The sequence below is a fragment of the Spermophilus citellus genome (genome assembly GCF_964194105.1).
Source record: "Spermophilus citellus genome assembly, contig: SCAFFOLD_370, whole genome shotgun sequence".
NCBI lineage: Eukaryota > Metazoa > Chordata > Mammalia > Rodentia > Sciuridae > Spermophilus > Spermophilus citellus.
The window spans coordinates 171,751-188,781 of NW_027672998.1; the positions used below are offsets into that span (position 1 = coordinate 171,751).

At 42.1% G+C, this 17,031-nt stretch overlaps 1 protein-coding gene across 1 annotated transcript; it reads right to left on the bottom strand.

Moving 5' to 3' along the window:
* Nucleotides 1-12,026: 12,026 nt before the first annotated feature.
* LOC308640278 (vomeronasal type-1 receptor 48-like) lies at nt 12,027-12,980 on the bottom strand (the record flags this gene model as incomplete). The annotated part of the gene is made up of 1 exon (XM_081312239.1): nt 12,027-12,980. The coding sequence occupies one exon, from the start codon at nt 12,978-12,980 to the stop codon at nt 12,027-12,029; it is 954 nt and encodes a 317-aa protein (XP_081168365.1).
* Between the last annotated feature and the right edge of the window lie 4,051 nt (nt 12,981-17,031).

Genomic DNA, 17,031 nt, shown 5'->3' on the forward strand with positions numbered 1-17,031 from the left:
TTCTCTAAAACGTGAGAATAAACTTTCTTTATAAGTATCATATTTGCAAAAAATAAACCATATCATTTCCTTCTGATCAATTAAAAGGTATTTTGGTGTATGCTATTATTTCTCACTATCTCAGTATTAGAAGAAAATGCTTAAAATATTTTGGATTGAGTTTTAGAGAAAAGAGAAGGAAAAACCAGTGTGTTTAATAAAATTCTGGGGTTAACATTTATCTCTTCCTGGGAGAATAGGAATATGGATTCATAATGCTGAAGCAGAAAATAACCAGGACCCTTATTAGTATGCAGTTTGAAAACTAGTAGAGCAGCAAATCAAACTCCCTGTAGTATGAGAAATGGATCAAAACCTAAAATGAGTTACTTAAAATGTTTTTTTCTTATTAAAAAAACAACAAGTTTTCATGAGTCACCAAATTAACGGGCAAAATCTAGTAAGAACAAAACTTTCCTCTGCATTCTAAACAGTCCTCTGAGCTGTTGAGTGTGTAGAGCTGGATGCATAATTTAGAGCTATGTTAGAACCTATCATACAATTTGGTTATTCTGATTGTTCATCACAATCACAGAAGCCCACTCACACACTGGTGCTGCATCTCAGGAAGAGAAAGGCACTTACCTGGGCAGGTCGCATGGGGAGTCAGGGGACCTTAGTGGATCCTGCACTGTTTTAAGGAAAAGACGTCTTTAACTCACCTCTCTGTAGGGCTTTAATATTAGCTTCTGCAAGAAGGTGACAAGATCCCTCTGGAGATCAAAGAACCGTGGCTTCCCCCAGGGGAACATGTCGCCTGACTCTTACTTTTACTTTAGTCTCTGGTGGATAGGAGCAACCTGGGGAGAATCGAACTCACAACTTTTCTCTTAATTCCCTGGACACATCTGTGTGAGGGATCTGAAGACTCTCAATCATGTAGCCCACAAGCATTCTCTCATTTTTTATATCCCATATTCAAGTTAGGTCAAACCCATGTCATATATTATAACACGTTTACTCTGGGACAGGTGGTTCCTGGCTCCTCCCATGGATTCCAAGTGGCTTTGGGGGGGGGGGCGTCCTCTCTCTAAAATGGGAGACCATCTTCCTTGGTCCACTCTCAAACTGACCACGTGGTTGGGGTAATATGTCTTCTGGGATTTTTAAGCTCAGCCCCAGGATTTAACTTCTGTTTCAGGTTGATAAAAATAACAAAATAACCATTATTCTGATAGCAAAGGAAGCAAAAAAAATTAAGCCAATTTCTTTTCATTGTTCAGGAATTCTCCAGGGTCAACTCTTCAAAAAAAATATGGTGCAGGGAATACTGGCCATCCATATGTAGTACAATAAAATTTAACCTCTATGCCTCCTCACCCTGCATAAAACTCAACTCAAAAATGACCAAAGACCAAGGTATTAGACCAGAAACCCTGTGTCCACTGGAAGAAAATATAGGCCTAACTCAGTATCATGTTGGTATAGGAACAGATTCCATTAGCAAGATCCCTAAAGAGCAAAAGGAAAATCAAGAATCAATAAATGGGAAACAATCAAGAATGTTGGGCTGGGGTTGTGGCTCAGTGGTAGAGCACTCATCTAGCACTTGTGAAGCCCTGGGTTCGGTCCTCAGCACCACATAAAAATAAATAACAAAATAAAGGTGTTTTGTACAACTAAAAATAAATATTTTTAAGAAAACAAGAATGTAAAGAGAGATCCAACAGGATGGGAGAATGTCTTTGCCATCTGCCCCTCAAATAGACACATTCATCTCCAGGATATGCAAAGAACTCATCTATTTGACACCAAACAAATGGGCAAGGCAACTGAACAGGCACTTCACAGGAGAATAAATACCAATGGTCAGCAAACATGGAAAGATGATCAACATCTCTAGCAATTGGAGAAATGTACATTAAAACTACATGGATAGTCCAGCAGTCCAGTGAGAATGGCAATTATCACTGTTAGCAAGGATGCAGGTGGAAATTTTCACTCATACATTGCTGGTGTTTTTTTTTTTTAATTTTTGCAACTCCTACAGAGAGCTATATGGAGATTCTTCAGAAAATGAGGAATGAAACCATCATTTGAATTAGTTATCTCACACCTCAGTATATACCCAAAGGACTTAAAATCCACATACTATAGAGAGCTGGAGTTGTGGCTCAGTGGTAGAGCACTTGCCTAGCATATGTAAGGTGCTGGGTTCAATCCTCAGCACCACATAAAAAATTTAAAAAATTAAGTTATTGTGTCCAACTACAATTAAAAAATATTTTTTTAAAAAAATCCACTATAATACAGTAATGCAGCCACATCCATGTTTAGAGCAGCTCAATTCACAACATTTAAGCTGTGGAACCAACTGAACTTCCTTCCAACAGATGAATGGATAAAGAAAATGTGGTATATATACACCATATAATATTACTCAGTCAAAATAAAATAAGAAAATTATGGGGCTGGGGTTGTGGCTCAGTGGTAGAGCACTTCCCTAGCATGCGTGAGGCACTGGGTTCAATTCTCAGCACTGAATATAAATAAATTGTTAAAAGGTCCATAGACAACTAAAATACTTTTACCTGATTTTTATTTTTTTAAATATATGACAGTGGAATGTATTACAATTCTTATTACACATATAGAGCACAATTTTCCATAACTCTGTGTATAAAGTCACCAATTCCTGTCTTCATACATGTACTTTGGATAATGATGTCCACCACATTCAACCATCCTTGCTAACCCCCTGCCTCCTCCCTTCACCTCCCACCCCTCTACCCATAATAGTTCATCTATTCCTCCCATGCTCCCCCTCCCTACCCCACTATGAGTGAGTTACCTCATATCAGAGAAAACATTCTGCTTGTATTTTCGGGATTGCCTGACTACACTTAGCATTATCTTCTCCAACACCATCCATTTACCTGCAACATTACCTCCCTACAGTGCTGAGCTCTGGCTTTGAACTTGTGATCCTCCTGCATTAACCTCCCCCGCCACCAAGGTTACCGGTCAGGGCCAGCATGCCCAGCTTCTGTCCAAACTTTCTATCACAGAGCAAGGATCATACCTGAGTCCCCTTATGCCATAAGGAGTCTAGACCCTGGTGCTTCCTATGTGAAACCTCACATGCACCCAGGAAGCACCTGGGGGACCACAGCTGCAGTCTTCACTCCTGCTTTGGGGATGCAAACTGGCAGCAGAAGACAGGCAGGCTCCCACCAGCCTCATCTCCCATCTCTACCAGGTGACCTTGAGCAGGGGACTCCTCTCCAAGTTCCTTCTGGGGTGGAAGTGTCACTGAGAAGTCATTGATAAGCATTGTTGTCCACCTGTCAGGTTTAGCAAAAGGAGCTAGGCGGAGCCGAAGTGCTGGGCGGAGCGGTCCTGGGAGGCCAACACTTAGGGCAGTGGGCGGGCGGGCCCAGTGAATGGGCAGAGCTGGGGGCACAACCGAGCAGAGTGAGTGGAGCCTCACCCCAGCAGGAGGGGCGGAGCGGGGCCTAGGGAATCAGGTGGGGTGCAGAGGAGCAAGAGGAGCCCAGCGAATGGGTAGAGCTGGGGGCGGAGCTAGAAGGTCTGAGTGGAGCCAGAGTAGTGGGCACAGCTGGGGGCGGAGCCGAGCGGGGCTGAGTGGAGCCCCACCCCTAAGAGCAGAGGGGGCGGGGCCAGCGGAATCGCGTGGGAGGCACGGCCTGCCCAGGGGTCCCCAGGAAAGCTCAGCGCCGGAACAAGGAGCCTCCAGGGGAGCTGAGGGCGAGGCGGGCGCATGCGCACATGGTGAAGGAACAGGAGAGGCGCGTGTGTATAGAAATCCCCTCAGAGGTCGCCTTGGACCCAGCGAGGAGAGGGCCCTGGGGCTCCCGCGGCCCAAGATGTGACCCCAGAGTCCGCTCCGCTGGCGCAGTTCCCCCCTCACAGGGGAGGCCACCGAGGGAGGCTGAGGACCCGCAGCGCAGCCTCCTTCGTCTCTCCTCACGGACGTGGGGGACTCTCCGTGTGTCCAGGTGGGTTGGGGCCGGGGGTCTCTGGGAGGGTCCTGGGACGTCGCCTTGGAGACTTTGTTTCTGGGCGAGAAACTGGTCCTAGCCTGGCCCCCGCGGTCCTCCGCACTGACCCGGGCAGGGCGTCCTGGCCCTGGGCAGGGGGAGAAGCGCGGACTGGAGCGGCATCGACCCCGCCAGGGCGACTTTGGGGACTCCCTGCAGCTGTGATCAGGACACGGGCGACACCGCCTCTCAGGCTGGACAGAGGCCAGCGCAGCCCTGGGGTCTCTAAGGGACGGTATGGGGGGAGCGCAGGGGTGACGGCGACGTGGTGGAGACGGACAGGTGGACAGTTTTGTCCTCTATAAAACAGTAAACACTCCCTGTCGCAGGCTCCGCCCTGGACAGTGAGGACACAGGTGAAGACCCCTGGCCAGGAGTCCCTGTGTCCCCTGGGAGTCCCCTCCTGTTCCTGGTCTGGCCCGAGAGTTCAGGCGCTGAGCAGGCGTCGGACACTAGGTGGCGCCAGAGCTGCGCAGGCGCCGAACAGGCATGGGCTCTTTTAGGTCCCTGATGTCCTGACACCCTCCATGGGGACGTTTCCACTGCTGAGTTGTCACACTGTCACCTCTCACTGTGTCACTCAGCTGCCCCGAGACCCTCCTACCTGAGATAAAGGCCTCCTTCAGGAGCTGGCCCTCGCCGCCTTCTGTAGTTGCGTCCCCATGAGTCCCCCCAAACTTCCAAGGACAGCTGTCAAACCATCCCACCTGGTGCTCCCTGGGATTAGTGTCATTTCCCCCGTTAGACGTGCTGAGCTGCGCATTGGACACCAGGTGGCGCCAGAGCTGCGGGTAAACTCTCCCTGAAGAAACAGCCTTGGGCTCTGTGCTCTTGAGCCTGGTTCCTGGAAAGCCTTCAGGATTCCTCTTAAGAGCAGCGACTAGTTTTAGTGTAACTAAGTGAAGTTGATGCATGGAATAAATTTTCCCGCCAGGAAAGAGAGGAATATTACACTCTGCCCAGAGTGTTTTGGGTCCATCTTCTTAGAAAGCAAAATACACAATTAGATCCCCAAGTGAGACGAGGGTCTGAATTCAGCCTTGACCTCTCCCTATAACTGTCATTACTGAGAGGCTTCTGGAATCCCTGCCAATGTTGGGGACATTTTTTTTTGGAGGGGGTTCTAATTTTCATAAGCCATGAAATAGAATTCAATAAGAAGCATCCCCACGCAATGAGTTCCATTAGTGTTCTACTGAACTAATACTACATAAAGATCAAGTAATGTCCTCTGGTTTCTAGAATACAGTTTCAATTCAAATGTGTGAGACTGTGTATTTCTTGCTATCTGAGAAGATATCATAAAATAAAATTGCATCCAAAATCATAATAGTGGATGACACCTTTTTTTCTTTATTTCATTTTGGGAGGTGGGTGGCATTGGGGATTGTACCCACAAATGCTTAACCACTGACCCACATATCCAGCCATTTGTCTGTATATTATTTTGAGACAGGGTCTTCCTAAGTTGGTGAAACTGGGTTTGAACTTGCAATTCTCCTGCCTCAGCTTTCTGAGATGCTGAGATTACAGGCTTGCAAGGTTCCACCTGGCTTACCTCTTTTAAAAAATACATTTTAAAGTATACATTTAAAGTATACATTTGTGGCATGTAATGTACATATACATAATAAATCACTTGCTTCTATAAAGCCTTCGTTTTGCAAGATGCCTTTAAGAATGTCATAGGGCAAATGCCTATAAGTCTTGTTGGGTTTTTTACAAACCTTGGGCCCAAAGAAAATCTGTGGGACCTGAGAGTTCCTTTTAGGAGTGTCTCCTGCAGGGTTTTGACTTTTTCCATGTCTCAGCTTCAGTTTCTTCATTTGTAAAATGGGGCTCTTGATCTCTGCTTTGTGGTGTTGGGAGAATTCAGCCAGATGTTGGTAGGAGATAGCTGCCTTAGAAGGTCCCTTAGGTTCTGAACCCATAGAACATGTGCTGTCAATCCCTCATCCCCTCTTACAGTCTGTGGCAGTGAGATTGAGTGGGACATTTATATAAAGAACATCATGGGGACTTGAATAGGAATTAAAGATCCTTGCATTGGATCTGTAGAGCGCTTTCAGTAGTATGGTGTTTTAACAATATGAATTCTGCTTATCCAAAAACGTGGGAGGTCTTGCCCTCTTCTGATGTCTTCTACAATTTAGGGATGAGAGTCAGAAAAAAAGAAAGACAGTCACATGAACCTGACATGACTTTGCTCTGCACATATATGAATAAACCACAGTAAATCTCCACATCATGTACAAATACAGGGCTGGAACCTAATTAGAATAATACCTATTTCATGGTTGTATAAATATGTCAAAGTTGACACTATTGTCATGTATAAATTAAAAGAACAAAAAAATAAAATAAAATAAATATGAGCCGGGCACAGTGGCATACTCATGTATCTCAGCAGTTCAGGATGCTGAGGCAGGAGGATCATGAGTTCAAAGCCAGCCTCACTAAGAGTGAGGACCTAAGCAACTCAGTGAGACCCTGTGTCTAAATAAAACACAAAATAGAGCTGGGGGTGGGGCTGGGTCGGGTGCTCCTGAGTTCAATCCCTGATAGCCCCCCCAAAATAATTAATTAATAACAAGTGTGCATAAGCTATAAACAGTCAAACCTTTGCATAATTACAGATCCAAAACTAAAAGAAAAAAAAACGGAGTAAGAGGTGGAAAAATAATGGACTAAGTTTTTTTTTACAAGCTTGATGAAAGAATATTAACCAAAAAAAAAAAAAATTAGAAGGAATCCTAGATCAAAATATAGTCAAAATAAATGGAAATCCTCTTGCTGAGATCAGGTTAAAAATTATACAAAATTCCTTGTAAACTTGAAAAAGTTGTAAGTATAGTTTCTGTTTCAGAATATTGACATTACCGATACTTTAGCATAAGTCACCAGCAGTTCTGGGAGAAAAGAGAATGTTTTTTTTTAAGTAAAGAAATGGGGGACATTCATAGTGGTGCACACCCGTAACCCCAGCAAAAATCCTGACATCCCAAAAATCTGAGTTTAATGGGCATAAATATTATTTTCCCAAGTTTTAGGAACTTGTATTCCTGGATATTTTGTCACCAGGAATGGGAAACCACTACCACCTTTTCTCTTTAAATATCCTTGCAACCTCACTGTCATGCACCTAAGTGGTTGAGTACAGGTGACTCTATTAGCTTCTAATTTTTGAAATTAGTTTTGGACAAGAAATGCTTTGTGAGAAAATGCTAGCAGATATTTTTCAGTAATGCAGGGTTACCCTGTGTAAGCTGAGGTTTTGATATAGAACCCAACTTCCTTTTAAGGCCTTTGAAACTTGGAAAAATTACACAGAGTACAGAGTCACTTATATCCATAGTATTTCTATTTGAGTCATGATATGGTCAAAATATACACAAATGACAATGGCACTTTGCATTTAAACTGCCAGAAAGCAGGAGGTTGTCTTAAAGGAAGATGATGCCCTCCAAAATCAGCTCATCAGAGGCCATGGATAACAATGAAAGCACGTTGCTCTCAGAGACCCTGGAACCCAGAAGACAACGAGACCATATTTTAAAAAAATAAATTTGTTTTAATTAGTTGCACATGACAGTAGAAAGCATTTATGCACTTTGGTATATACTACATAGATGGGATACATTTTTTTCCTCATTTTTTCTGAGTGTACATGTTGCAGAATCGTATTGGCCGTACAATCACATATATACATACAGTAATAATGTCAGTTTCATTCTACTATCTTTCTACCCTCACATCCCCTCCATATCTTAAAAGTGTAAACAAAAACAAATAAACAACTTTTTTCCCTCCAAATGTTATACATGAAGACCACATCATATTTCAATAATAGAGTTGAAAATGACATTTTCCAGATACAGAACCCTGGATGTATTCATCCACAGGGCATACACAAATAGAATATGTCCAGGATCCAGATAAATAAAAACAGAAGTTGTTTAGGATTCAGATAAATGAGAAATGATGGGAACCTGGACCTGTATATCGAAAGGAAGAATCAAATGCATGAGAAATGCCCAGGAGAACCCAAGACAGTATGTTTGATCTTGGTGGCAAAGAAAGGCAGCAGATATGTGTCCATCCCTCCCTCCTGCTCAGATCCCATTCTTTATTGCACTTTGCTTACAAAACACAAGTACAATGGTGATATTTATCAGAATTTCTCTAGGGCCGTGACAGGCACCCAACCAGGCACAGGGCACCTTCCACAGTCATGTTGACTTTTCCTTTCACATCATCCTGACTGCTGTGACAGGACACCTCATGACTGCTGTGACAGGACACCTCATGGTGGCTCTGATTGGCATTTCCTTGAGAATTGATGGATGTTGAGCATCTTTCCTTTGCTTGTTGGCCACATATGTGTTTTTGCTTTGGTGGGATATCTATTCATATCTTGTGCTATTTTTATTGAGGTTATTTTTTTTTACTAAGTTCTGAGGTTTTAATAAAGGTTCATATTTTCTGTGTGGTGCTGGGGACTGAACCCAGGGCCTTGTGCTTTTCAGGCAAATACTCTACCAACTGAGCTCCATCCCCAGCCGCAAACGTTGAAAATCAAGCTCTTTCCTGATATATGATCTGAACATATAGCCTTCATCTGTATGTTGTCTGATTTTTCACCTTTCTGTACAGAAGATTTTTGGTTTCATGTCATTATGTGGCTGACTTTGTTGCCTATACTTTGTGTGATATCCCAGAAAATAGTTTCCTATTCCAATATCATAAAGATTTCTAACTGTTTTTTTTTTTGGGGGGGGGGCGGGAGGTTGGCAGGTTCACAGATTCAGGTCTCACATCTACGTCTTCAATCCATCTCGAGTTGATCCTTGTGTGTGCCGTAGGACAAGGGTCCATCATTTTTCTTTTGCATACAAATATCTGTTGAAAAGACTATTCATACTACATTGACTATATTTGGCAGCACTTTGAAAGATTACTTCATGATGTTGTATGAGGACGTTTATCAATACACCCCATTTGTTCCACTAGTTATAGGTTTACTATTATGCCACTATACCATAATTTTTTTCTTTCTTCTTTTTTTTATTTCTTTTGCATGGATGTGTGGTTTTCAAGTGTTGCTGATGAACCCCAGGATCTGTGCATTTACACTAGGCAAGGGCTACATCTCCAAGATCCATCCCCAACCATAAAAGACTGTTTTAATTACTATAGCTTCATAATATATATTTTAAAATTGGGTGTTGTTCTGTTAGATTTTTTTGTTTATCAAGGTTGATTTACCTACTCAGGATCTTGTAGTGTCACATGTGGATTTTAGCTACCTTGTTTCCTAGTTCTGTAAAATATCCTCCTGAGATTTGGATAAGGGATTGCATCTGATCTGTACATAACTCTGATAATATGGACATTTTGATATTGATTTTTTGTATCATGAATACGATGCATGGTTCCTATGATTCATATTTGCTTTAATTTTTTGCATCATTATTGTTTTCAGGGTACAAGTGTTTTCTTTCTCTGGCCAAGTTCATGCCTCAGTATTTTGCTCTTTATAATGGTTTATTGTGGGGATTGTCTTCTGAATTTTCTTTTCACCTATTTTGTGGCAATTGTAAAGAAACAAAACAGAATTATTGGAATGTTGCCTTTGTGTTCTGCTGAATGCCTGTCAGAATCCTGAAAGGAATTCTGTGGGATCTTTAGTGTTTATACATATGTGAACATGTCACTCATGAGACAGTGTCTCTCTTTCCTTGGAATCTGTATGCTATTGGGTGTCCTTATAATTGATCTGCATGTACTGAGCCACCTGTGTCCCATGGGTTAAACCCCAGGCCTTCACCATGGATGATGCTTTCAATGTGTTGAATTTGGAGATCAAGATGGATTGGTGCTAATTGTTCAATGTGTAGCCCTCCATCCTGAAATCCCATGTCTCTGGGCTCCTTTTTGGAGGGGTGGGGTGTCTTGTGTTACTGGTTCACTCTCCTCCATCAATAGTTGCTTTGTTCCACTTTCCAACCTCAGTGTTCCGAGGTTGTGTGTGTCTAGGGTTCTCTTTTTCAACCTGGTTGTGAATGGAGATGTGTTGCTTCATGTCTATGCAACATCCTCCTGATGCACCCCCAAGTTCTAGAAGGTGGTACTTTGATCCTCGTTTTTTTCTCAAGGAAATTTCTGATTCCACTTGTGAGTTCTCCGTGTGTGACTGGTTAAATTGTGTTGTTTAATTTCCATGTTAGTTGGGATGGACAGTTTTCAGTCTTTAATTTTATCTTTACTCTATGGTGCTTGTTGATATACTTGATAGGATACCAGTGTCCTTAAGATCGAGGAGGCTTGTTTGTGACCTGGTGTGTGTCCTCTTGTGAGCACTGCTCTGAGCACATCAGAGTAGTGTATTCTGCCCTTGCTGGGATGTTCTGCATGTATCTTGGGTCCTTTTTCCTGGTTTACAGCTACACCTTGGTGTGCAGCCTTAAGATTGTGTTGCTGTTATTGTGATCTCAGCCGCCCAACATCAACTGATTGAGGAGTTTCATTGATTCAGACTTAACACCTATTCATGATAACTTAAACAGCCACTTTGTTCTGTCCTGTAATCCTTTGGACCCCTTTTCTCCTCTTTTCTATGTTCCTTTTCCCATTTTTAAAATGTTTAATCTCATATTCTTTGCTTCCTTTACTACTTACATTTTTATAAAGACCTTTGATTTGAGAGTATTTTATATTTGGCTAATTTTTCTAATTAAATAGAATATGTGACAAGTGCGTAATTTTTGCAGCACTGCTGTCATGATTGGTAAGCTCCCACGTGTGACTTACTGTCTAAACCTAGTATTTTGACTGCATGCACCTCTCACCCAGGAAGCCTCAACATGGGAGCTACCCACTGCGATGCTGAAAGTCTTTGGAAGGCTGAGCAGCCCAGAGTGGCGCATAACAGCATCCCCATGGAGAACACCTCTCCTGGGAGAAGCTGAGATCAGAAGTGAGCCTCTCAAAGCCAATCTTCACATCACTGTAACAAATCAACGCTGATGTTTCAAAGCTCACCAAATGACCCTGTGGCACATTTAGAGTCTTATCCCTTACTTTATAGTTTCAGAAATAATGTTTTCCACAACTGAGTTGATAATTAAAAACACTTTTATGAGGATAAAATATATATAACATAAACATTCTGACCACTTTTCAGCATTTAGGCAAATGGCCTGGAATCTGTTCACATTATTGCACAACAGTCACCACCACCCACGACAGCACTCACTTCCTAACTGAATAGAGGTTCTCCACGTACCAAGGGACAGCTCCCCGCTGCCTCCTGTCTTGGTCTCTGGACACCCTTATGTTCCTGCTCTGTCACTCTGCCCACTCCAACTCCCACCTTCTTTAAGTACATTTATACGATGTTTGTTCTTTTACAACTAAACCAGCTTCACTGAGTAGAGTAACTTGAGGACTCAGCTATGCGTCCAATTGTTCCAGAATTTTCTTATGGTTGTAGGTGTTGATTTGTTTCTATGTTTGAATATTTAAAGCATGGTTTTAGGAGCAGTGATGTGGAGATGACTGTTTGACTCCCTGCATGTAGAACGTGTGTGTGTGAGTGTGTAGTGTGTGTGCTGGATCATGTAATATTTCATGGTAAAATATGTTTACAAAGGTAGTTTGGAAAAATACAGATAATGGAGATGATGCAATATTTGAGAAGCATTGGAACTGTTCTGTATCTAAAAAGAGTTTGGAATAACCCAGGTTATGAAAAGTGACATCTAACTCACAGGGCCCCATTGGATCCAGGAGAAACATGACATCCCCGTAATATCTTGGAGAGGCACATGGTTTGGCTTTCTTTTATGTAATTGTCATCCACACATGTCCAACTGGATGGTTCAACAGAGGGAGTGAGACTTTGCATTGCATTTAAACCAAAGACTCTACACACACTGTCATCATAAATCACTCCAAATTCAGCACAGTTTCTCACCTTAACAGAACTTATCCACCACTGGCTACTGAAACGTTTACTGTCTTCTCCCACATGTATCTGAAAATAACAATTATACGTTTTTCAGTACAAATAAACACCAAAGGGCTGAATGAGCCATAGCTATGGGTCAAGAGGATCTGGATACAGTAAAATACTGGATCATCTTTCAGTGTGATTCTTGCATAGGAGACAATGCTGTCCAAGATGCACATGACCATGAAGCAACTCATGAGCAGGAAGATTGTCTGGGTGGCCCTCAGTTCTGGGCATGACACTGGAGACAGGCTGCTACTGTGGAGATACCGGGACTGCCTCTTGTGCCTGTACAGGAGAGCCACCATGTATCCATTGGAGAGGGCCATTATTCCTATAAAGGAGACTTCCCTGAAGGTCAGCAGGGTGGACAAGCTGTGCCGGAGGAAGAAGGTCATGGGAATGAAGGAGCAGGATTCTGTGACATACATAAAGTTGTCTGAGGTCCAATTAGGGGTAGCAGCAATGGAGATGAAGAGGTGGCTACTGAAGGATGAGTAGATGACCCACAGGAAGAGAAGGAAACACACGTTGTGACATGAGGATTTACGCTTGAACCTTGCCAAGCAGGAGCCCATGGGGCTGAGGGTGATGGCTTGGAGGACACTCAGAAGGCAGGTGGCACAGATGGAGAAGCCCCTCATCAACCTGTACAGGTAGATGAGCAATTTACATGTCAGGTCATCCCACCTTCCCGCCTGAGGTATAAAAATGTCCGAAGCTATGAAGCCATTGATGAGCAGAATTACCAGGTGGATTAGGGCCAGGAGACCAATGGGCAGGTCAGTGGGCTTAGGTCTGTGTCCAGTAATGTGCAAGGAGATGTGGACGAGAAGAAGAAGGGCATTGGCCATGACCCCAATGCCAGTCACGGTGTACACGGTGTTTCTTATGTGAATATTACTGTACAGTCTGTTGGCTTTGTTCATCTTATAAGGAAAATAAAAATATTGTGACCACAGTAACACACAAAAATGTCTTTTTTTTTTTCCAAATCTGACCTCCTTCATTAATCTCAAATGAACACCACTTCCATGAAGGAAAAAAAGAAGATTCATCCAACTGTATTTTTATTCCACATGAAAATTCAATTCTAGTGCTGGGCACAGTGGTGTCTGCCTGAAATCCCAGTGACCCAGGATGCTGAGGCAGGAGAATTATGAAGGGTGAAGCCAGTCTGGGCATCTTAATCAGACCCTGTTTCAATATACAGAGTCAAAAGGACCAGGTATAACTTGGTGCTGGTGCACTTACCCACCTGGCAGCCCCCAAGACAAAATTTTTAAAAATACTATGTTCTATTCACACCCTGGAGAAAGCATCTCCACGCACTGCCTTATCTCAGTATTTTCCAATCTCACTGGGACCTCCACAGCGGCATACACATTGATACTTCAGTTTTCTTGTACATTAAGAATTGTCAGCCAGGTGCCGTGGTGCACTCATGTAATCCCAGTGGCTCGGGAGGCTGAGATGGGACAATGGCAAGTTCAATGCTGATGTCACCAAGTTAGCAAGGACCTAAGAAACTTCCTGAGACCTTGTTGTCTCTAAATTAAAAATTAAAAGTACCAGGGATTTTTAAAAAGTGGGGTCATGTCACGGCTCAAAAGAATATATTTTCTTCCTATTACCTCATATCTGAGGTTGTCTGGGGCAAGATAGAAACTTACTTGATTTTCCTTTTTCTGATCTTGTTGGTCAATTCCATAATAGGAGGTCTACAAATTGGGCCAAATTTCAGGGGGGTTGATTGCAAGAAACTGGAAGCAAGACCCTCCCAAACATGAGTGTCCACAGATTAGACCTGCATGAAGTTACTTCATGTCAGCACCATCTTAACTCTGGTTTATTTCCCACCAGACCAAATGTTTGTAATATATAAACAAGAAAATATTGGTGTGAACTCAGATGTTGGACTGGTTGAAGTTGCGAGTTGGAGCTACCATTTACGATAGCTTCTTCTTACGCACCCTAGGATGCTTTGGTCCAGTCATCTCATCTGTCCACATAAAGAGTCCTGTTGTGTGAATCCTGCAGAGACTATGTGGGAAAAAGGAAAGTGTGCCTACCAACCTTGGAAGTGTCATGGCACATAATGAACTCTCTAGAAATGTTGGCTTCTAATCTTATTATCATATAGTTCTTCATGCACAAGACTTGGGAGAATCAATGCAGTCCTTTTAATAACAGATCATCTGTGTCCCTGCCTGAAAAGAAAGAGAAGAAAGAAATTACTGCAGGACATGGGGGTGCACACCTGTAATCTCAGCAGGTCAGGAGCCTGAGGCAGGAGGATGTGAGTTCAAAGAGAGCCTCAGCAACTTACACAGGCTCTGAGCAACTCAGCAAGACCCTGTGTCTAAATAAAGTATATAAATAGGGTGGAGATGTGGCTCAGTGATTAATTGCTCCTGTGTTCAAACTCCAGTAAAAATTAGAAAAACCAACATAGTAGAACATTTTCACAATCCTGTTCTGAGAACTCGAAATTTTATATCTGTCCTTGGAATTTTCTGAGGTGGCTACACATGTCACATTGTTGTTAATCCTCTAGCCGGAATAACTAGCCTATGTTAGAACATTCTGAAAATATTACCAAGTTCTTAGTTATTTTTTTTCCTTTTCAAGACTTTATAATCAATTTAGTAGATGGAACTACATTTTAAACAGACTTGGTGCTGTTTTAAAACAGAGTTGGTGTTTTAAGGTTTTAATTAAAGGACACATGTCCAGCCCATTCCTTAAAGATGAGCTCTACAAGATGTTATCTCTATTACAAGTTCAAGGTGACATTTCTCTGAAATCAAATGCCCAAGACTGAAATTTATGCTGGAGAATTTGTTGAATGATCTGCTGGAACAACATTTCTTGGAGAGTGTGTGCAATGCTTTTTAGGTCTCGTACATGAGTAAGAACATGCAGTGTTTGTCTAAAAGGGAAATTCTCTACACCATTAGGGAAAAGTTCTTTTTTTCCCAGATGTGGTGATCAGAAAAAATACAATTTTTTTTCTTTCACTTATTCAGTATATTCAGATTTTCTACCATGACAAGCCCAGAAATGACACTAGGAAGATCTTCCACAAGGCATATATGATGACAGGCACAGATGTTATTCCCTGACATCTTTATACATAAAATTACATACATCTGTTTTTATAACAACTGTTTCATGTAGGTAAAATATATACTGATGAAGCTTTAAAGAATAACTTAAACATCTATGTTTAACTATAATCGTTTATGTACAATATTTTAAAATAAAAAATTTAAATTTTAGTTTTAAAATTGCATTCTCTTATACCATTTGTGTGAAATGGCAACTTTGTTTTTGTTGTGTTTCATTCATGTTAAAAACGTGTGCAAGGCAAGCACACAGCATTGTAAAACTTTCAGTAACATGTTTAAATCACCTGCAAATCAGAGCATTCAAGGAATGATTTTCAGTGTCACTTCAAAATATATAGTTGTGCAAACATGAAAGTTTTAGAAAAAGTAGGAATGAGAGGAAATCAGGAGTTTTCAAAAATATTCAGAAATTAAGACCCCAGTTCAGTGTTACTTTAAAATGACCAGAAAGTCTTATTTGTCTGAAGGCAAAACTGCATAGTAGCAGCATGAAAAAAAATGAGTCTCCTTTTTCCAGAGCATGAAGGAGAGTGAGCAAACACTTTCTACAACAAAAAGAGTGTAGACCCAGGAGCAATTACGTATTTCTGAATCTATCCAGCTGTGAACAAAGAGTTTATTTTTCCTACCAGGATCTGAACCCAGGACTTCTCAACCATTGATACACATCACAAGGCCACCCCCTCTTTTTTATTTTGAGACAGGGTCTCACTAAGTTGCCCAGGGCCTTCCTAATTTCCTGAGGCTGGCTTTGAATTCACAATCCTCCTGCCTCAGCCTCCGATACCCTGGTATTCCTGTGTCTATCCTCCATCTAAATTTCAGATCACATCATAATGAATCAGCAAATCATACATCCGATACAGAAAACTGATTCACTTAAGTATCATACAATATGTAAGTGACTTTAAAAAGTATGTAGCTACATCTGTGTTAATAGCTCATTGACATTAGAATGAGTTCTGGTGAATAAGAACACTTTATAAAAATGAGCAAATAGAAATTGTCCAGCATGTCCTCTCCCAGCCATTGCACCTGCCACTCACACCTGTCTATCACAGAAGAGCCCAGAGGCTCAGGACCAGGATGAAACTGTATGCTTCCCTGCAGTGTAATGAAGGGGCCTCCTAAGCTGTGACTCTTAGCAATGTGATGGTATTTGGTTAACACGCTGTTCAAAGAAAACTACATTAGAAAGACTGCACCTTTCATAGAGAAGGACATAAGTCACAGGGGAAGTAATGTGGTCACACCTGTAATGCCAGCAGTTTGGGAAGCTGAGATAGAAGGATCACAAGTTTGAGGCCAGCCTCAGCAACTTAAAGAGGCCCTAAGCACCTTAGGGAGACCCTGTCTCTAAATAAAATGTGAAAAGTGCTAGGGTTTTGGTTCAAGGGTCAAGCACTCCACTGGGCTTCATCCCTGATACCAAAATAAAATAATAATACCAGCAGCAGCAAAGGAGCACACTTTGATTCACGGTTGCCACCTAGTTCAACTTTACCATGATTCCCATCACTAAAGTAAGATGGACAATTGAAATCTGGGAGGAGGATTCATCCTGCTTTAAGTTGGTTTCAATGTCAGGAAAAATTGGGCAGGAAGTTCTTCTCTATGGCAGAGATATAGCTGGGAAACTCTGAAGAGCACTAAGGAGAAACAGCTTGCACATCAGGGAGGGCACAGCCACCCACACCAGGTGCCCTGCTGGGGGCAGAGCCACTGTAACTTATATAAGCCACAGGATCAAGGAGGAGAAAATCCTGGAGAATATTTGGGTGAATGAATGGCAGCTATTTCCAGAAAATAAGGCCAAAAATAATCAATTTTTCTGTGAATTGGAAGGATT